Below are 21,982 nucleotides of genomic sequence, written 5' to 3'. Positions count from 1 at the left end.
ACACCTGTTACCCTTTTCACCCAAAACCCCTAAAGCATTTCTAAAACTTTTTCAATTCCACCCCCTAAAAATGATACCATTTTGTGATTCCACCCTCTTTTTTGAGTTCTGTGTTGAATTGATGCTTCAATCTTCCCTGCCTCGTGCTGCACTCTGTACTCATATACTCGATGCTTCAAAGATTCCCCCCCCCAATAAAAAAATAGAGAAGTGTTGCAGTTAAATACGGAGGAAATGTTTTGTTTTCTACTTCAGAACGTTTTCAAAGTTTTGTGCGGAAGGGGCCATATAACCTTGTAGCTGAAGTGACCCCAGAAACCACATGTATCTTTCCAACATTGCAACCATCTACCCTAGGAGCAGCAGTGGTGTAGGAGGTTAAGAGCTTGTGTATCTAATCTGGAGGAACCAGGTTTGATACCCAGCTCTGCCACCTGAGCTGTGGAGGCTTATCTGGGGAATTCAGATTAGCCTGTACACTCCCACACATGCCAGCTGGGTGACCTTGGGCTAGTCACAGCTTCTCGGAGCTCTCTCAGCCCCACCTACCTCACAGGGTGCTTGTTGTGAGGGGGGAAGGACAAGGAGATTGTAAGCCCCTTTGAGTCTCCTGCAGGAGAGAAAGGGGGGATATAGATCCAAACTCTTCTTCTTCTTTCGCTATTTGATTACTCCTTTTAAAAAAGGTTGCCACTATTTTTAAATGATCTCTAGAAAGCATGACTTTTAAAAAGTGTTGTATCTTCTGCAATTGCTTTTAACCTGCAACTTGAGCAAATTCACCCTTGAGCCTTTTTTAAAAAAACCACAAGCTAGGTTTTTAGGGGGAAGGGGAGAGAGGGAGAAACATGGCTGGAGGCAGCGCTCCCAATTGTGTTAAATTGTTGGGAGATTATTAAACTTGTCCGATACTGTTTGCTTGTGTCATTTATTCTCAGCTGAGAAAAGAGCAATTTGTCTAGTTTCTGAAACATTGTTTTATCATTAATCTTATAAAACAAGGTTTGGTGCCTAGACAATTGGCATTTGAATGACTCCGGTTTCAGAGGGAAAGAGAGTCTGTATTGGCTTTATTACTCTGGAAAAGCCATTACTGAAGTAAAACTCAAGTAGCTTCGAAATAATGCATGCTTTATGAAGAAGAGTAGAAGAGTTTGGATTTATACCCCATCTTTCTCTCCTGTAAGGAGATTTATACCCCATCTTTCTCTCCTGTAAGGAGATTTATACCCCATCTTTCTCTCCTGTAAGGAGACTCAAAGTGGTTTACAAGCTCCTTTCCCTTCCTCTCCCCACAACAGACACCTTTTGGGGTAGGTGGGGCTGAGAGAGTTCTGAAGAGCTGTGACTAGCCCAAGGTCACCCAGCAGGAATGTAAGAGTGTGGAAACACATCTGGTTCACCAGATAAACCTCTGCATCTCAGGTGGAAGAGTGGGGAATCAAATCCGGTCTCCAGATTAGAATCCACCTGCTCTTAATCACTATGCCACGCTGGCTCAGCAAAGCTAAGGCTGGAATTTCCTCAGTTCTCCTTATACCTTCTCTTGCACTCTTTTCTCTCTTTCAGAGATGCATTGCTGACTAGTACTGTCAACTGTTGCACCAGCTTCATCTCAGGATTTGCAATTTTTTCTATATTAGGCTACATGGCTCATAAGTCCAAAGTCAGAATTCAGGATGTGGCCACTGAAGGTACGAAGGTTTTTTCTCCTCACCCCAAATCGAATAGTCTCCTCTCTTAACCCTCCCCCCCCCCGCACACACACACACCTGTATCATCTTTCTTTCAACCCAGTGTCCAACCATCTGGTGTAAAATGTCAGAAAGACAAGGGTAAGAAACATGGAATGTTCGCCCAAACATCTAGGTACAATTTCCAGCTATTCTGAATGTGCTTGAGAATCAAAGACCTTTTGGATTTTGTTCTCCTGAACTATACTGTGGGTCTGAGTTCATCTTAAATGGGCCAAAAAATGTCCTCTTTCAATGCTTTCAGAGAACCATTTTTCTCCAACACCTTAGTACGATCTTCCTCTCTTGATTGTCCACTATATAACAGGTACAGCCTGTTCTTATAGAGCAAAAGATATCTCCCTCATTGCTACAGAGAATGAATGCAGTGATTACTTTCAAGGAATATTTTGCTTGCAACACTTTGTTTTATCACTAGGTTGAGCTATCGCAAGGCTACCTATGCAAATAGCTCAATAGTGACACCTACTGGTAAATCACAAACACTGCAATGCAGCAGACATAAATACTACCAAAGGGGCTAAATTTTAAGATTTAAGACCCAAATCTTCTTCTGCTTCTTCAGGACCTGGATTGGTTTTCATCATTTATCCAGAAGCAATTTCAACCCTTAAAGGATCCACCTTTTGGGCGGTGGTGTTCTTCCTCATGCTGCTTACTCTGGGCATCGACAGTGCTGTGAGTATCCTCTACTGGTCTTCTACATAACTTTCTCTGTTTCCTTATTTTTAGAGTTATTACCAGTGGTGGGATCCAAAAATTTTAGTAACAGGTTCCCATGGTGGTGGGATTCAAACTGTGTTGCAGCACCAATGGGGCTGGGCGGGGCACGACGGGGGTGTGGCTGGGCATTCCGGGGGCGGGGCATTCCTGGGCGGAGCTGTGGCAAGGACGCAGCCACTGCGCCGGTCCTTGGGCAGGAAACAAATGCACGCAGGCGCAGACTGCCACGCACGTCGGTGCACCTCCTGCTAGACTGCTTCAAGTTCTGCGCGCTACTGCTGAGAGGAGGGGCATAACTAAGGCAAAAATCACGTGGCAAAATCACCAATTAGTAACCCCCTCTTGGCACACACAAATAATTAGTAACCTACTCTCGGGAACCTGTGAGAACCTGCTGGATCCCACCTCTGGTTATTACCCTTAGAGTTAGAGGGACTGGGAGATGCTGAGATATTTTGAACAAACTTTAAAAACTCACAGTCGCACAAACTTTGGGGGAGGGCGGTTTATAAATACAACAATAAATAAATAAAAATAAATGTGTTTGCCATGTGCCAATGTGCAGAACCACAGATAAGGCTGGATGTTCATTCCCCCGCCCCCAACAACAAAAGCAAAACTCTCAAACTGCCAGCCCCTCACAGATCAAATTGTGCTATCTAGACCCTGTGTTTGACAGGGAGAAAAGAGGTGGGCCATAGAAAGCCCTGTGCAGGGAAAATTGTTGCCGAATGACTTGAGCAAGACAGCTTAATCACATGTTGCAGCGGAAGGGAAAAAAATAAAAGTCGAGCAAAACAGATGGTCTCGTTAAGTGGAAATCTCAGGAATGGGACTTTGGGACTGGAATGTAGCATGGATTTGGCTCTGTTTGGGGCTGTAAAATGAAAACAGTCCATGGCAGACCTCAGACAGCAGGTGTACGGATGGAAGTGCATTCAGAGGCAAATTTCCTTTTCCACTACCTCCACACACGACGTTAATTGATTTGACTGCTGCTACTCCTTTCTTGAAGTAAATACGGACGTGAGAGTCGGTAGAAACAAGTAGCTCAGAATCCCTGTTTCATGGCCAGGGCCCCCAGTGTGATGCCCTATGAACACCTTGACACCCTCAGACCTCTTTCTTAATGCCCACCAAGTGCTTTTACCAAGTGGGTACAGCCAGGTGGGTCTGTGGCTTAGCAGGGATTCTGATTGGCCACTGGAAATTTCGCTGCGTGTGCAGGTGCATAAAGGTTGCGATCGCTCAGGGCTCTTCGCTGTGTAAGCTGAATATGCAAGAAAATAGTTTGAAAAAATATATTCCTTTACAAAGGCATTCTGCTGCATAGAGATTCTGCCTGAAATGTTGAAGAGGTATTCTCCGTGACGCGTAACCTCACTCCCTGATATTTTGTGGGTGGCTCCGCCACCTGCAGCAGCCATTTCATTCTTGCGTATCTAGGTAGCCCGGTGCAAAATCGGAGTGTCCCCCCTCCCCATGTATGGCAGGCCACTCTCCTCCACCATGACCAAACAATTGTGGTTTTTTTGCACCAGATCTGCTCAAAGTCACCATCACATTATAGAATATGCCCCAAATCACAAATGAAGTCAGTGTATGGACCCAGGGGAAGAAGGAGGGGTGTGGGGGCGATTTTCAACCTCCTCGTGACTAAATGGCTGCAGCCCGGGGACATTTGACCCCATATGTTCCCCTGGGCGGTATGCCCTTGACATGAGTGAGAAACAGAGATCCTATGTGCAAGATCCTATGCATGACTTCATCTACTTGTCTGCAATTCCCCACTTTGATTTTTGCTCAGTGGTAGAACGTTACTGGGAGTCAGTTTTCAGACAGCTCAACTTTTATGGCTTAAGTATCCTTTCGTAATCACGGATTGTATGGTTTGATGGTGTCCCCAGATATCTTTGTTTTATGAGATAGTGTGGAACCCATTAGAAGATTTCAGCTATCTTCTTGCCCGTGAATGACCTGATCATCATGTTCAGAACTATGATCCATCATCGATCTTCCTCCATTACGGTAGTGTTGCAGACAGAAGGCTGGACTAGACAGATCTTGTTCTCTTCAAACAGCCTAACTCTTAAACCATCCTGCTAGAATTGTGATTAATCCACAGCTCTGTTTTGCTCCTGCCGTAGATGGGAGGTATGGAAGCCATCATCACGGGCCTAGCAGATGATTTCCACATCCTGAAAAAACATAGGAAGTTGTTCACGTTTGGAGTTGCTTTCATCACCTTCCTGGGTGCTCTTTTCTGCATCACAAATGTAAGTAATGTTTTGGGGAGGTGGGTACCAATCCTGGTCCCTTCCGAGCTGGACCACAACAACTCTTATGTGGCACAGTTGGAAGAGGCTAAGATGGGAACATCATCACTACAGGGATTGATTGATTGATTGATTGATTGATTGATTGATTGATTGAATGAATGAATGAATGAATGAATGAATGAATGAATGAATGAATGAATGAATGAATGAATGAATTGGAAAACTAGCCAAGGAAACAAACAAGGCAAAAACGTTCACAATTATTATGTATGAAAACTGAAAGAAATGGAAGAAACTGGATATTCTGAAGCTAACTAGACTTGGATCTGTTCAGTCCTTCTGATAATATATCTTTATTTTCATTTGCATCATTTATACCCTGCCTTTCCCACCACTAGTGGCTCTCCTGTACTCAAATTTAGCCTCCCAGCAACTCTGAGTGGTAGACTTGGCTACGAGAGTGTGATTGCCATGGAAGCTTTCTAGGTGACCTTGGGCCAGAATAGAGACTTGAACCTGGGTCTTCCGGAGCCTAGTCTAATACTCTAACCACTATACCACACTTGCTGTCTACATATAGATGCCAGTCTGACTCCCAGAAGAACGAGGTGGGATTCCAAAGCATAGATAAAAATGCTTCCATTGGCTGTTGCAAATTCATAACATTTGACTAGACTATGCAACCACATTTTTTCTTGTTCCAGCCCCCTGGACTGAATTCTCACCAAGTCTAGCTTGTGCAGTCCAGTACTTTGTGCGTAAACACTCATGTAACTGGGAATAAATCAAATACATACAAATTAGAATCAAATGAACTATAATAGTTCTCCAAGTTTGTTGTCTTGTGTTTTTGTTTTAATTGGAGAATAGCGAACATTTTCGCTCTCCTTTGTTAAGTAGAACATATCAAACAAATATAGAGCAGCTGAGCTCTCTGCAGCAACCTGTTGCTGATCACGTCGGATTTGCGTCTTTTGTTTGCTCTTACTAAGGTGGCCTTTCAGGTTGCTAAAAATTGCCTCAAGTTGCCCTCTGAGTATTTCAACCTTTGATCAGTGCATATGAAAGTACCTTTATGTGTGTGGCTGAGACATTTGCCCTGGTTTAGAAAACAAATGTATTCCCCTTGTTCTGGAGTTGTTCTGCAGCTAGATCCGAGTCCAGTAGCGTCTTGGAAAGCAGTTCCACAGAGGTGGGATCCAGCAGGCTCTCACCAGTTCCCGAGAGTGGGTTACTAATTATTTGTGTGTGCCGAGAGGGGGTTACTAATTGGGTCCGCTTTTCCATCTCCACGCCCTAGCGTCCCCGAGAGGCATCCTGCCTTTGAACGTGAAGGTTCCATATAGCAATTGCGACTAATAATGTAACTCCCTGAACTGGGTTAATCCCTTTCAGGTACTGCAATTCATGGATTCTCAGCCTTTCGTACCTTTCATCTCACCAGTCTCTACCAAAGAACCTGTGTGTTTCACCATTGCTGTGTTCAGATTTGTGAGTTGAGGCATTTTCTATAATGTGATGATGATTTAGAAATGACCTGGTGCAAAAAAAAAAATTTGGGGTCGTGGTGGGATGGCTGCCCATGGGGGGGCATCCAACTCAGGTTTTGCCCAGGGCTCAGGTTTGCCTAGGTATGCCTCTGCCCCCTTTGCTGAGGCAAGGGAACCTGTTACTAAAATTTTTGGATCCCACCACTGCCCCCCCCCAAAATCCCCTATTCTGAAATGCTATGTTCATGCCAAACAGAGGAAGTGGAGCTGATGGAACATGTGTTCTTCCATTTAAGGGGGCACCGTCAAAGTTTATCCATCCAATTCTCAAAAAGTTCCCAGATCTATCTCATCTTGAAAGCTAAGTAAACAGAGGTTTTGGCCAATTATCTTCCATCCAGTCTGCAAGGATGCTCTGGATATGCTGGGTAACTCAATGTATTGGATGTTTTTCTTCTTCTTGCTCAGGGTGGGATCTACGTGCTTACTCTACTGGACACCTTTGCTGCTGGGACCTCTATCTTATTTGCTGTTTTAATGGAAGCCATTGGTGTTGCCTGGTTTTATGGTGAGTGGCGAAAGGGGGGGGGGGAATTGCTGAAATTCTTTGCAAATTGTAAGCTACCTTGAGACTCCTTACAGGAGAGAAAGATGGGGTGTGAATCCAAATCTCTTCTTCCTCCTCTTCTTCTTCTTTGTGTTTAACTTCTCTGGGTCAATTGTTATAGAACGGCAGAAGACAAGCGTTTTACCTTCCTGTGCTGTCTGCATGCCAGATAGCTATGGGGCATAAGCACAGACTTGAACTGTAAAGGAGGCACAATGAAATTAATCTCCCCCCCTCCTTTCTGGCTGTGCAAACTATCATCACTGATGGGCAGGCAGCCAAACGCATCTTCCCCTCTGCTGCCTGCAAATGAAAACGAACACACTGAGATAACCTGGGCTGCAAAGAGCTTGCCGAAGCTATATTTATTATAGCAAATCTTTATAGGGTTTGCTTTAGACAACATGGCAGGGCACCTGGCAGGGTGCCAGGGGAGAGAGATGGCTCCTTAATCACAGGCTCTTCTGCCAAGAGGGAAAAGTGGGGAAGCTTCTGGCCACCGGGATGCCAGAAGCGCGATGCAAATTATGCCCTCAATTACACGATTCTCCGTCCTACTTCTTTTCTTTGTTTTGTTTCGTTGCAGTACAAGCAGGAGTGACTGCAAGGCCTATCAAACTTGGCAGGGTTAGGTTATTGCTTTTAATTAGCTGGCTGGAAAATTCGGCCCAGAAGTCTTTTGCTTCTTTGCAGTTGTGGAGAAGACAGCAGGGGAGGAGCTGCGGCTCTGAGGGAGAGGACCCGCTTTGCATGCAAAAGGTGCCATGTTTGATCAGGGCTGTTGGGGTGGGGGGATCTCCTGCCTCCAACCACTGCACCTTGCCACCAATCATTGGGCTTGCAGGGGGAATTATCAGCAGCAGGGGAAAGGTTGGGCTGGAGATGCCGTGAAGTAGCTGGTGGCGGCCCTGCTGGCATGCACCGGAAATGACATCGCCATGTTACCAGCAGCTCAAGACGTTCTGATATTTGGGTAAAAATTCTGTGGTAAGAAGACATCTACCGTAGACTCTTTCCCCAAAAACTATAATGTATTTTGTATTGTCGAAGGCTTTCACGTCCGGAATCACTTGGGTGCTGTGTGGTTTCCGGGCATCTTCAGAGAATCCTCTGAAGATGCCAGCCACAGATGCAGGCGAAACGTCAGGAAAGAATGCTGCTAGAACATGGCCATACAGCCCAGAAACCACACAGCACCCAAGTATAACGTATTTTGTTGGCAGTACAATAGCATCAATTCTGGAGTGCCCCAGAACTGAGGTTGCCACTTGAAGGACTCTCCTCGCTGCCAAGAGGGTCCTGATCATCCTAGGTTTTAATTTATTTTATTTGTATTTGATTGGATTTATTGCCTGCCCATTCCCAGCTGGGGCATCAATTCTACAAATTAATTCTACAAGTAGCCAAAAAAGAGGGGGGAACCCTTTATGGAGGCCATGAAATGTTTCAAGGGGGTGAGTGCAAACAAATGGGGCGAGGGGGATTGAAAACGTCGTGCCAACGTTCTGCAAATGTTTTCGATGACTCGTGTAGAAAGAGCGTAGCTTGAACTGTTAATAGATTTTTTTTTTCCTGCTGACACATTACGACCCATTGTTCTATAAAGAACAATTTGTTATGGCCGCAGGTAAAGTTCAGATTGATCTGTGGTTAAATCTAGCATGGCTTGGTCCACCTCTTGCTTTCGGAGTCAACCTACCTCTCCCTTTTCCCCGTTCAGCCGTCACCTTCCCCAATTGCCTTAGCAATCCACATGAACCTCTGTTTAGCTGGAAGGCTAACTTGACATTTTAGCACCAACCCAAACATTTTTTTTTCCTTTGGGCTGAAATGTTTTGATTGTAATTAAGCTGTGCTTATGTCAATTGGATTTGAGTTTCACAGGCAATTGGGAGCAAGGCTGGGGAGGATCATTACAAGCGCGGGGACTAAGAAATGTTGTGTGCCAAGCAGTAATTTAATATTTCTGATGTTTGCAGTTGCAAACTGTAATTTTTGTAATGCAATGAACATAAGGACTGGGATGAATATTCGGCAGTTTTGCTGTACGGGTCAAAAAAAATAGCACTTCTGAAAACTCAGAAAGTTTCCTGAAATACTCCTAACTTTAGAAAATGTTTACCTTTTGCATGCTCCGATATATAAGCATAATGTTCCCTGTTCAATATTAGCATTGTTCTGAATGGGCAAATGCCCACTCTTTTTAATAGCAACTCTGACCAGAGAAAAGGTATTGATTTTCTGCCACAGCTGAGAAAGGCATTGCCGTTTCTTCAGTCTCAACCCTTAAACTTTTTTTATAAATGGGGTACTTGCTTTCATCTACATAAAAACAAACATAGCAGAGTAACCGTCCGTCAAAAGGAGAGACTTGCATTGACATTTGTATTGGTGGATCAGTCCTAAAGGAAACTTCTGTTGAAATTGTTTACATGGTTACAATCTAACTCTGTGTGTAAGCAGAGCAGAGCCCCATGAGTCAAATTCAATGGAACATTGTCCTAAACAATAATATTGTCAAGGTTTAAGTGAGGAAGGGTGGAAAAAATGGAATCAATCGGAGTAGCTAGCTCCAATTCAAAACAGGCCAGGTACGTTCAAGTTCAGCGCTGGCTCACGTACCGTTGGAACAGCCATCTCCAATGATCCCCCACCCTCCTGGCTTGACAGTACAATTGGGAGCAAGGCTGGGGAGGATCATTACAAACGCGGGGATCTGGGATCTGGGAGTCTTAATAGACCACAAACTGAACATGAGTCAGCAGTGTGATGCAGCAGCCAAAAAAGCCACTGCGATTCTGAGCTGCATCAATAGGAATATAGTGTCTAGATCAAAGGATGTAATAGTACCACTATATGTTGCACTGGTCAGACCTTGCTTGAAATGCTGTGTTTAGTTCTGGTTACTGCAATTCAAAAAAATGATATTGACAAGCTGAAACAAGTCCAGAGGAGTGTTTTATTGCTGCATGGCAGGGATTGGACTGCATGGCCCTTGGGGTCTCTTCCAACTCTATGATTCTCCTACATCCCTTTCTTAAACAATGCTAGCGTCAGCTAAATCCTGGTCTCTCTCTCTCTCTCTCTCTCTCTCTCTCTCTCTCTCTCTCTCCCCCCCTTTCTGCCAAATTCTTCAAATCTTACCAGCAGATGCAAGAAATCTGGGGAGTCTACATTTTTCCGAGGGGTCCTTACACCTCCCTGATTTGCAATATTTGAACAACACAGGGAAATGAGTTGGGGTTTTGTGATGTAGCTGCCAATCCTAGATAAATTCCCCACTGGGGAGAAAGCCAGGATCTCAATGAAATAAATACATAAATTGAAGGAAAGATACGGCAGTGAGGAGTCTGGGATTCGGGATCAGAAAAACTAGCTTGTTGCCAGCTTCTAAGAGCCTTAATATGCGCATCTTATCAGTGATCTCTGGGGATAGAAAACATGGTTAAAACAGAAAGGTCCTGTAGGCAAATGTAACAGTGTACTAACTGTCCCCTTCTGTCTGCTGTTTGTGCCCTGTCTTCAGGTGTGGACAGATTCAGTGATGATATTCAGCAAATGATGGGTTTCAAGCCAGGACTCTACTGGAGATTGTGTTGGAAATTTGTTAGCCCTGCTTTTTTATTGGTAAGCTGTGCACTTGTCTGTCTCTTCAATTGTAACTGGCATAGGTCCAAATATTGCTGTGCCCTAATCAGGAGAAATACGGCCTCCCCTTCTCTATTACAGGGTCAGTGTCCGAACTGTGCATTGCAGGTGGCAATTCTAATTTAAGCCTCATGTCTAATTGTGGACTACAAAGCAAATGTTCACCCAGATCCAATATTTGTGAAGTTCCCTATCCAGGAGGAAGTTCTGTGTAGAATAGTTGGCTTATGTGTGTACATCTGCCTCATTGGTTAAGAAGAAGGGTGAACTGTTGATAATATTGTTCAGGACCTAAGGCATTATCATCCAAAATTGAGGACAGCCACCTGTGAGCTACTATGAAAAGGATGAGAGGCTATAGAAAGGTGCAATTTCACAAATTTTCTGCAAAAACCGTTCTTACTAAATCCCCTCTTTAAGAAGAGCAAAAGAAGAGTTTGGATTTATACCCCACCTTTCTCTCCTGTAAGGAGACTCAAGGGGGCTTACAAACCGCTTTCCCTTCCTGTTCTCACAACAGACATCTTGTGAGATAGGTGGGGCTGAGAGAGTTCCGAGAGAACTGTGAATGGCCCAGGATCACCCAGCAGGAATGTAGGAGTGGAGAAACAAATCTGGTTCACCAGATAAAAGTGGGGAATTCATGTGGAGGAGTGGGGAATCAAACCTTGTTCTCCAGATTAAAATCCACTGCTCTTAACCACTATATCACACTGACTCAAGTTCAATTCTTTTTTCAGATTAAAAGGAAAGAGAGAGCAGAAGAGTTTTAAATTTTAAAAGTTTGCCTATTTTTATTGTCTTTTTGCTTCAGTCGTTTAAACATTTTCACAGAAAATAGCTTTCCGAGGAATCTACTATGCACTTATGAAAAATAGATTTTGAAAACAAATAAACAAACAAGCATTGCAAACCTTCTGGAGTCATTTAAATATTTTAACACATGGAAAATATTTTGATTTGGAATCCTTATAACCTCCCCCTCCGCTCCCCAAAAAAGTTTGTATGTTTACTTCCTCCAGCGATTTGAAAGATGTTTTTTAACTAAGTCTGATTGTGAGTTTTGTAAGCCTATTAAGAAAGTGACTGAGGAATTGCAAAGAAGTACCAATATGGTACACTTTCTTTTTTCCTTTGCTCTTAGAAGTTTTGCAGAATGAAACCCAGCAATATAATTTAAGTGATGAGCAGCAGATGCAAACGGCGTTTAGATATAATAAAACAGCAGACAGGAAGCAAAATGGCACACCTGGCACTAGATTCCAGATGTCAGATAATGGGAGTATGGTTGTGTTAAACATTTGAGCAAATTAACTAGAATGGCACTCTGCGTGGTTTCCAAATCAGGATGAGTAAGCAGATATGAGCAGAAGCAGATCAATAGTAGCCAAAGATGAACCTCCCAACTCTTCTGTGACAGGTATATGAAGGTTTGCATTAGAATTGCCAACACCTGGAGATTTGGGGGAGGGGAGCCAGCGTGGTTTAGTGATTAAGAACAGGTGGATTCTAATCTGGAGAACTGGGTTTGATTCCCTACTCCTCCACCTGAGATGCAGAGGTTTATCTGGTGAATCAGATGTGTTTCTGCGCTCCTACATTCCTGCTGGGTGACCTTCAGCTAGACCAGGGGTCTGCAACCTGCGGCTCTCCAGATGTTCATGGACTACAATTCCCATCAGCCCCTGCCACCATGGCCAATTGGAATTGGCTGATGGGAATTGTAGTCCATGAACATCTGGAGAGCCGCAGGTTGCAGACCCCTGAGCTAGACACAGTTCTCTTTGACCTCTCTCAGTCCCACCTACCTCACAAGGTGTCTGTTGTGGGGAGAGGAAGGGAAAGGAGCTTGTAAGCCACCTTGAGTCTCCTTACAGGAGAAAAAGGTGGGATATAAGTCCAGACTCCTCCTCTTCCTCCTCCTCCTCCTCCTCCTCATCTTCTTCTTCTGAATGGAGTATAATGACATAGAGCACCTTCCAAAGCAACCATTTCAGTTTAACTGCCACCTGGAGACCAGTTGTAATGCCAAAGCAGTCTGGAGATTGACAACCCAGTGGAAAGATGAGACAACCCATTCCTTTTCAGTACAAGAAAAGTCACAACTTTGTCACAGCAGGTTCCAGGACATAATTTGTGCCATAACAGGTGTGAGGACTTCAGGAATAGCCCCTCAGAAGTCACTCCGACATAAGTTTGCTAACTTCAGCTGTCATTGGTGTCTTCCTAAATGGTGGTGCGGCTGGTGAAACATTCATACTGATGTATTGTCGAAGGCTTTCACGGCCGGAATCACTTGGGTGCTGTGTGGTTTCCGGGCTGCTAGAACACAGCCATACAGCCTGGAAACCACACAGCACCCAAATTCATACTGATGTCTTTTTCTCTGGCACGTAATAGCTTTTAAATCGATGGCTGAGTGACACACCTAATAACTAACATTATGGGCCAGGTTTGGGCCTTTCTCCACAATGAGATTTAACTTGACGCTCGATATTAAACAATTGTCTGAAGTTTTCCCCTCCAGACATTGCCATTTATGCTCATGCTTTGGCTTTTGATAGCCAAGAATGCTGTGGTTTTCATCTCAAAGCTGATGGCAGGCGGGGTAAACTGATAGAATTTTAAAATGACAGGAAAATACCAAAAGGGCAGATATAAACCTACATTAAGAGCCCATGTGATGTAATAGTTAAAAGCAGCGGACCCTCATGGCCACAGAAGGCCATTGCTTTCACCTCCTGCATGTGAGCTCCCAAAGGCACCTGGTGGGCCACTGCGAGTAGCAGAGAGCTGGACTAGATGGACTCTGGTCTGATCCAGCTGGCTTGTTCTTATGTTCTTATGTTCTCATCTGGGGAATTGGGTTCCATTCCCCACTCTTCTACATGAAGGCCGTTGGGTGGCCATTTGTTTCTTAAATATTCTGAAGAGATTTTCAGAGAATAGCTCTTGGATGGGATTTTACAGTCTTTTAATGTTACTGTTTACTGTTTAGTGCTCTGTTTGACATGTTTTGGATATTGTTATCATTTTTAGGGGTATTGTATTGTGGTATTTTATTCCCAATTCTGTGATATGTTAAATTTTGTTTGATGTTTGTAACCTTGTGATATTGTTATGGCTTATGACCACACCACTAAATAAACTCATCAATTCCTTCACTGCGTGCTTCTGTGTAGCAACCCTGAACTTCTCTGGTGGTCCCCCATCTTAGTAGTAACCAGGACCAACCCCATTTAGCACCTGAAATCTCATGAGATCAGACTAGCCTGGGTTATCCAGTTTGGGGCAACCCTTGATCTCGTCTTGTCTACAGCTCCCCCCTCTAGTTGGACAGGATTCTCTTTCTGTTCCCAGTCCCAGTCTTTTCAAAGGACATACCTCTACATTACAAACAATGACTACAAGTGTGGTATGGCTATTTATCTTGAAATTATCCATCTCAGCCTGCTTAACCCCTGGAGTTCTACAGGTCAAGTTCCATGAGATCTCTAGTGGTCAGAAGTGTCCCTAAAATGTACAACCCATAAATGTCTTTAGATCTCTGTCGTATACAACCAGAGGTGGGATCCAGCAGGTTCTCACAGGTTCCCGAGAGTAGGTTACTAATTATTTGTGTGTGCCGAGAGGGGGTTACTAATTAGTGATTTTGCCACGTGATTTTTGCCTTCGTTACGCCCCTCCTCTCAGCAGTAGCGCGTAGAACTTGAAGCAGTCTAGCAGGAGGTGCACCGGCGTGCATGGCAGCCTGCGCCTGTTGTCATTCGTTTCCCGCCCAAGGACCGGCACAGCGGCTGCGTTCTTGCCACAGCCCCACCCAGGAATGCCCTGCCCCCGGAATGCCAAGCCATGCCCCCATTGTGCCCAGCCCAGCCCCATTGGCGCTACGCCACAGTTTGAATCCCACCACCATGGGAACCTGTTACTAAAATTTTTGGATCCCACCACTGTATACAACATCTGGATAATCTGAAGAGCTGTTTTCTATGATTTGGAATAAACTTGTGGTTGATTTTTTAAATGACAACAATGTTTACTTTCTCTTTCCCTTTTAGTTTGTGGTAATAGTCAGCGTTGTAAATTTCAAATCTCTGACCTACGATGACTACGTCTTCCCGTTATGGGCTGAAAGAGTTGGATGGGGGATTGCGTTGTCTTCGATGATCCTCGTGCCAGCATATATTCTCTATAAATTACTGAATACACAGGGGAGCTTTAAACAAGTGAGTGGCCGAGTAATGAAATGTCATGGAAATGTTCTTTGAAATGAAAATCGCCCGAGCTAAGCTAGAGTTTGCTTTCTTTAATTCCACAAACGCTTTGCAGATGAATGACCTTTTGGAAACAACTTTTAAGTGATCTGGCATTTCAGGAAAGGATTTAGCACTCTTCTACACTTCCTGTGGTGGAAGTTCATCTCCTGGAAGTTGAGAGGGGCTGTGGCTCAGTACAGCACCTGCTTTGCATGCAGAAGGTCACCGGTTCAATTCCAGGTATCATCAAAGGGCCTTAGATAGCAGATTTTGAGGGGGGGACCCCTTTTTGTTCTGGGGAGCCACATTTATTTGTATTTATTAATGTATTATATTTATATCCAGCTATTCCCAGCCAAACACCAGGCTCAGGGTGACGTACAAGTTCAAAATGAGTCTAGTTATAGGTCCAGTTCGCCAGGTTCAAGTTCAGAAATTTCTGTAGCTTTTGGAGGTGCAGCATGGGGACAGCAGAATTTGGGGAGGGATCTTAAAAAGGTAATATGCCAAAAAAGTCCCATTTCCAAAGCAGCCATTTTCTTCACAGGAGTTGATCTCTGTTGCCTGGAAATAAGTTGTAATTCTGGGAGATTTCCAGGCCTTACCTGTGATCAATGAAAAAACATTCTGGGAGTGGGGGAAACAGGAAATAGATAAGAAGGAGAACCCAGAGCAGGGATACAAGCAGAGATGCAACTTCCCACATTCTACTGCGTGTCTGTTTAAGGAGTGACTAAATACTCCAATAATACCCTGTGAAGAGACAGGGCTAAATTACTTGCCTTTACCAGAGAATGACTGGAAGAAAGCAAGGGCCAAACAATGAGTCATACAGAGACATAGTAACATCTTCTGTGGCTTGATGCTCTGGATTCACAGGAAACTTTATTATTTGATTAAATTGTTTCCACAACAAGGAAATTTAACTGGTTCGTTACTCTCAGAATAATTCACCTCATAATGTCTTCGCCAAAGTTTATTGTGTATGTATTTTGTATGTGTATACACCTGTCGGTGCCATACTGTTATGCAGTTTTTGAGGAGCTTGGTTTCTATGGTGAAAAGTACATCCCATTATTGTTTCTTACAATTGCCCTGCACTTTCCTCCCAATTACCATTTCCAAACAAGACAGATTTAAGATTTATGATCATATTAATTTTCCTGTCACTGCCATTGGAAACATTCCTTTTCTGCGCTCTGAAAAGACCCACAAACTGCGGATATAAAACAAAGTTTTGGGTCTGTTTCAGCCTTTCAGAGAGGAAAGAGGGTTTTTCCCCCTCTCCTGCTTTCAGAGTCAAGCTTTTCACATTGCAAAGACGGTTTGAAACCTGGCTGGTGATGGCACCTCGTCTGTCCATCTGTAAGCCTCTCCAGCCCTTGGTTGAGATGCTGTGATGTCACAGAAGGTTTACACTTTGACCTTAGGTCTCCTGTGTAATTTAAAACTAGTTCCAAATGCCTGGTGGGAAAGAACCATTTTGGTTAAAAATTTAAAGACCAGGAAGACTAGAATCGATTGGGGCTTGTGAGGAGAGAGATTTCATATGTTCTTTCTCATTTAGCTAGCCTGCCTGCTTGCCTGTAAAAGTGGGAGAAAATTTGGAAGATGATCTAAACATATGGGCTGGTTGACGTGGGAGAAGACCAGTGATGGGATTAAGCCGGTTCGCACCGCTTCAGCAGAACCGGTAGTTAAAATGGTGCTCATAAACAACCAGTTGTTAAATTGTTTGAATCTCACCACCGGAACCAGTTGTTAAATTATTCGAATCCCACCACTGGAGAAGACCATTTTTAAAGTACCCTAATCTCAGAGTATTTAGGCACTGGAGCATAGGCGTGGTATTTACCAAATCACTTCAAAAATGGTTTTTAGTTTACCAATAAAAAACCCCAAGAACCGAATAGCTTTCTGCCAAAAAGGCTGAACATGATTCATATACATAAATAGCCCTTATTGGCATATACATTAATCATAAAGTTACAACACAAAATACAACAAAATAAAACATCTAATAAACTTACTTAAAATCATCAGTTCTCTCAGATAGAAATTTTGCAACTGACTCAGAATAATCCGCACCTGAATTGTCCAGGAGAAATTTCTGTTCATCTGCTAAACCATCACATTGCACAAAGAACTGTGCCCAGTATTTTGCCCTCGTGTGCTCCTTTTTTGAGCAATAGAACAATGTATGTACTAATGTTTCTACTTGCCCAGTATTACAATGACAAAATCTTTAGGAACTCTTTGGTATCTGCCAGCTAGTAAGGCAGAGGCTGAACATGATTCAGCTGTATTTCCAGGGTGTGTGTGTACTTGATAAACGGTGGCAGGGAAAAGAGAGCTTCTACTGAATGCTGGAGTGGAGTCTAGCATTCAGTTGAAGCCCCCACCCCCTTGCCGCCATTTTCCAGGTCCACTTGGACTTGGGAAATGGCAGCAAGGGGGGACACAGCCTTTTTTATTTGGAAAGATTTGGATTCAGGCTTTAGAAATCTGAAAAAAAAAGCCCAATAAAACCAATGGTTTTTGGCTTTATTCGGCTTTACCGAAAATTCCCAGGTTTTTAAAACCTGGTTTTCGGCTCTGTTCAGCTTTACTGAAAATTTCAAAAAATGTAAAACCTGAAATTTACTGAGTAGAAAAGACTATTCTCACCCTTAATTTGAACATCAATAGCAATAGCTTGACTTTCCACCTGGGCCAACTAAATGAGGGACATAAAAACAGGAAAAACTATTCTTCTGTCTTGGGGTAGTTGTCAACATGGTTTGCCTGAGTCACATGAGAAGAGAGTAGCCACTGAGTTAACCCCACAGGAGGCTCTTTTGGGGGACATGAAGATTCCGAAGGGTAAATATTAGCAGCAAGCTTTTGATACTCCAACTTTTCATGGAATTGACCCTGCAAACAGAACCACTTCGTATGTTTTATTCCCATTACCTCCACTTCTGATTTACAAAATTCTCCGAATCCTGACTTACACTTCTTCTCCCTCATTTTTTTATTTCCAGAGACTAGCATATTGCATCACACCAGAGAATGAACACCACCTTGTAGCACAAGGGAACGTGCGGCAGTTTAAGGTGTGTGTTTGCCTGTCACTTTCTATTGCTGCTGCGTTCGAGAGGCATGCATTAAATAAGCATAGCTGTTTTGCCCACTCATTTCATGTTTCACCACTCATGTTATGAGCTGCTTGAAGGGAGTCAGAAGAACGCATTACAGGAACCAGCGAGAACAGAAATAAGTGTTTGGTGTTCAGACATCCAGTTTCTTTTGGAAATGAAACAATCACCAAAGCTTCTGCTCAGTTGATGTGCTTGTTTATACAACACCCTTCATTGATTGTTGTAGTGATGCTGAAGCCCTGGACAAAAATCCAAGATGGGACCTCAGAATCACCATTACCCACAACCCGCCCCCTTGACTCACCAATCCCCTGCCACTAAGGTCCAAGCAAGGGGTGGCCCTTGTCCCGTGTGAGGTAGGTGGGAGCCATTGCTACCTCCAGAAGCTGGCTGCTTGTGCCTTGAATGGGATGGGAGCAAGCAAGTACTGCTGCCAAGATGGCTGATATCTCCATTGGAGGGAGCAGAGGTATGGACCCCCAGACTGGGCCCAAGACAATTGTCCCTGTTGCTTGGGTCACCAGGTACCCCTAGATCTGGTTGGGAGACTCCTGAAGATTTGGCTGAGGAGCCTAGGGAGTACAGGTACCTCAGTGGGCAACAATGCTTCTGAGTCCACCCTCCAAAGCATCAATTCTTTTCAGAGGAACTAATCTCTGTAGTCTAGAGCAATAATTCCAAGGGATCCCCTGGCTACTCCTAGAGGTTGGAATCCCTTCCTGTTGCCCACGGGTTAAGATCAACCTTGCCATGGCTACCTCTGGTAACTGATGAAGAAAGCTTTGACTTTCAAAAGCTTATATCTTGAAAAATCTTATTGGTCTGGAAGGCGCGACTGGACTCAGATCTAGCTGTTTCTCTGCAGGCCAAACACTGTTGCCCTCCCGAAATCCTCTGGAATCTGTGTGAGTTTTCACAAGTCCCCAATATAATGAACACTAGTCCAGTATTTTCTGTGCAAATCTTTGTTTGTTTGTTTTTTAAACTTGCAGCTCCAGCACTGGTTATCTCTATGAAGACTGCAAATCTGGAATGGTAAAGCCAATACATTTTTGTTAAGCGAAAACTGGGATTAGCTGAAAAGTCCCTTTCATAGCTCTTGATTGTGGTTGGTCTTGGTCAGCTCATAAGTGGGCTCAGAAGATCATCTCCAGATTTCTTTGGGTGAAGATCCATCTTCCACTCATCGTTTCCAAAGCTGAACGGTTCGGGTTTTTTCCAACGAAATTCCCAGATGACTTTTATTTGAACTTTCTTTTTCGTATGTGTGAAATTTGCCAAGGGTTGATCTTGTTCGGCCCAAAGTTTGTTAAGATGGAAACATTTTTTTTAAAAAAATTCCATCTTTAGCCAAAGGATTTCATGTCTGGGGTATGGTGGGTCTATGTGTGATAGCTTTGTGAGAGGTGCAAATATGTCCGGGAAGATTCGCGCATCAAGTGATGACTGGCATGTGCAAATGACTTGTCATCGATCTAATAACACACCTAGAACCTTGTAATTTCCGCTGCAATTTCCAGTGCACTGCTTTTCACTGGCAAATAAGGTTGACTCTTTGTATGTCTGGTTGCTTCGTTCGATGCAGTTCTTTGCATACTGAGGAGGAATCACGGATGGCCAGTAATCTTCCAGATGGCAAAAAAAGGAAGTAATATTTTGTGTCGCCTGCAAAACGATTCTATTACCTGTCACCTACAAAATGATTCTGAGAGCCAGCATGGTGTAGTGGTTAAGAGCAGGTGCACTCTAATCTGGAGAACTGGGTTTTATTCCCCGCTCTGCCACTTGAGCTGTGGAGGCTTATCTGGTGAACCAGATTAACTTGTGCATTCCAACTCATGCCAGCTGGGTGACCTTAGGCTAGTCACAGTTCTTAGGAGGTCTCTCAGCCCCACCCACCTCACAGGGTGTTTGTTATGGGGGGAAGGGAAATGAGTTTGTAAGGCACTTTGAGTCTCCTTGCAGGAGAGAAAGCGGGGATATAAATCCAAACTCTTCTATTAATACCCCCTATTTTCTAGAACAATGGAAGAGCTGGAGCAGGAAAGGCTTTATGGATAGGCAATTCTTTATTTTGCCATTTTTAATCTAATTTTTGTCAGGTAATGAGCCTGCAGAGTGTGTTATTATTTTTTTTAACAAAGCATACTGGTTTTAAAAGTTGCTAGCAGCTGAAGTTCAGAATTTGAAATGCTGGCTCTTCTTAATGGGTTGGTCTACTCCACAAACCATCCTATTATTTATCCATTTTATTTATTTATTTGGGTGGAATTCTGTCCCCACCCTTCCTCACCCACAGTCAAATTCAGGGTGGCTAATAACCATAACTACAAAAAATTAAATATCCTACTGTATAATGTCTAATTAAAACCTTGTTGCTTTAAAATTTCCTAAGGTGCCTTTAAAACCTTAATTATGAATCTGTAATAAGCAATCAAAGAATAACCAATAAAGGGGGGGAAGTGTCCTAGAACATTCAAGTCTTTAAAGGTGAGCACCCAAACCTTGAACCTGATCCAGTACTCAATTGAGAACCAATGCCGGAGAACGGGTTAAAGGTATGCTGTCCAAGAGGCCACTGTAAGGACCCTCAGTGGTGCATTCCAGACCAGCTGGAGTTTTCAGAGCAATCTCAAGGGCAGTCCTGCAAAGAGTGAATTACAGTAGTCCAACCTGCACGGATCTTTGTGGCTAGGTCAAAGCGGGACAGGTAGGGCACCAACAGCTTAGCCTTGGTTGCCATCCTCCGGTACTTCATAGCAACCGTGAACATCCTTGGTGCTCCCCCATCCAAGTACTAACCATAGTCGACCCTACTCAGCAACCGTGGTCTGATGAGATTGGGCACACCTGGGCCATTTTAGGTTCTTACATCACCCATTTGGTGGTCCCCAAGCGGACTGAAGGAAGTTTAAAGTGGTTAGTGAGCAACCACCTGCCATGTGAGATGTTTCCCGAGGATGGAGCTGGCTTTACCACCTGGGGATTTACACCACGGTTTAGTGTGGCAGAGCCAATTGGGCAGCAATAGGGATTTTTAAGTCAGCCAGGGAGACTCAAGCTGTTTCCGCACAGCCAAGGGAGAGAGCCTGCATCGGCATTCATCATGCCGATGCAGGCTCTGGGGCCATTCTCACAAACGGCCCCATGGGTTGTGTAGCTGTTGGAGCAGGCTCCGCACAGCCGCGCAGCCCCCTTATCTCCTGCTGGCAGCTGTCGCTCTGCTGTCACTCTGAGGAGGCCAAGGGACAAGCCCCCATGGCCAGAGTGACGGCTGCAGCAATGGAGGCCAGGGGGCATGTCCCCTGGGGTCCTCAGAGCAACGGCAGCCAGCAGGAGGTAAGGAGGTGTTTGGGGCCGGGGAGGGGAATACGCCAGCTTCCACCCACTGCCGTTCGCATGGCAGCATATGGAAGCCGACGTTTGCAGAAAAACTCTCTCCCCGAGCGAGTTCTGAAAACACCGTTTTGGTGGGAACAGAGCACTGCTGCATTGATTTGGCAGCGACGCCTGTGCGAAGGGTCCCCGCCAAAACGGTGTTTTACCGGGCTGACGTCGTTGCTTTCTGCCCGTGCAGAAAGAGCCTCAGTTTGTTTCTTTTCCAAGTTTCCCATACTTCCTGAAACCCCCTAGGAAGTGGTGCAGCTGTGCCACCATGGCGGCAGCCCCAGTCACTGCGGATCTCCCTCCACTGTTTGGATTGGGCTGTAAATTTATTCCCAAGGCATTTGACCTTTTTCTCTCCCGTCAGCCTGCTGCAAATCTTAAACAATTATCATTCTACCTCACAAGCCATGTTCTCCCTCACTTTTGAGCTTGCCAAGTTCATTTCAAATGGACATGCTTAGGATCTGCAGGCATGCTTTGCTCTACTATTTTTCCCCCCTGATAGAGTAGCTTTATTTGATCCCCAAACCAAGAAGAATAAGTCCCTGGTAAGTGCCTTAACATCACAATATGCAGTTTGGCATCAACGTTGTATCTAGCGCAGACCCAGTAAGGCTATCCAGTAATTGGTGTGTCCGTGACTGTGGGGAACATGGTTTATGAAGTAAACTAACCCAGAATGTGTAGCTGTGGCATTG

The 21,982-nt window shown here is 44.2% G+C and overlaps 1 protein-coding gene across 1 annotated transcript in view; it reads left to right on the top strand.

Annotated features, from left to right (window-relative positions):
• SLC6A2 (solute carrier family 6 member 2) overlaps nucleotides 1-18,955 on the top strand; it is a 37,361-nt gene extending 18,406 nt beyond the window's left edge. The window contains exons 8-15 of the mRNA XM_048516065.1: nucleotides 1,570-1,694; nucleotides 2,320-2,432; nucleotides 4,625-4,753; nucleotides 6,715-6,814; nucleotides 10,380-10,480; nucleotides 14,560-14,727; nucleotides 17,781-17,852; nucleotides 18,890-18,955. Of these exons, the coding sequence (XP_048372022.1) occupies nucleotides 1,570-1,694; nucleotides 2,320-2,432; nucleotides 4,625-4,753; nucleotides 6,715-6,814; nucleotides 10,380-10,480; nucleotides 14,560-14,727; nucleotides 17,781-17,852; nucleotides 18,890-18,913 (832 nt within the window). The 3' untranslated portion in view covers nucleotides 18,914-18,955. The remainder of the gene's footprint in view (nucleotides 1-1,569; nucleotides 1,695-2,319; nucleotides 2,433-4,624; nucleotides 4,754-6,714; nucleotides 6,815-10,379; nucleotides 10,481-14,559; nucleotides 14,728-17,780; nucleotides 17,853-18,889) is intronic.
• The last annotated feature ends 3,027 nt before the right edge of the window (nucleotides 18,956-21,982 follow it).

This window comes from Sphaerodactylus townsendi, linkage group LG14 (assembly GCF_021028975.2).
Source record: "Sphaerodactylus townsendi isolate TG3544 linkage group LG14, MPM_Stown_v2.3, whole genome shotgun sequence".
Taxonomy (NCBI): Eukaryota; Metazoa; Chordata; class Lepidosauria; order Squamata; family Sphaerodactylidae; genus Sphaerodactylus; species Sphaerodactylus townsendi.
This window is presented reverse-complemented; position numbering and strand designations above follow the sequence as displayed.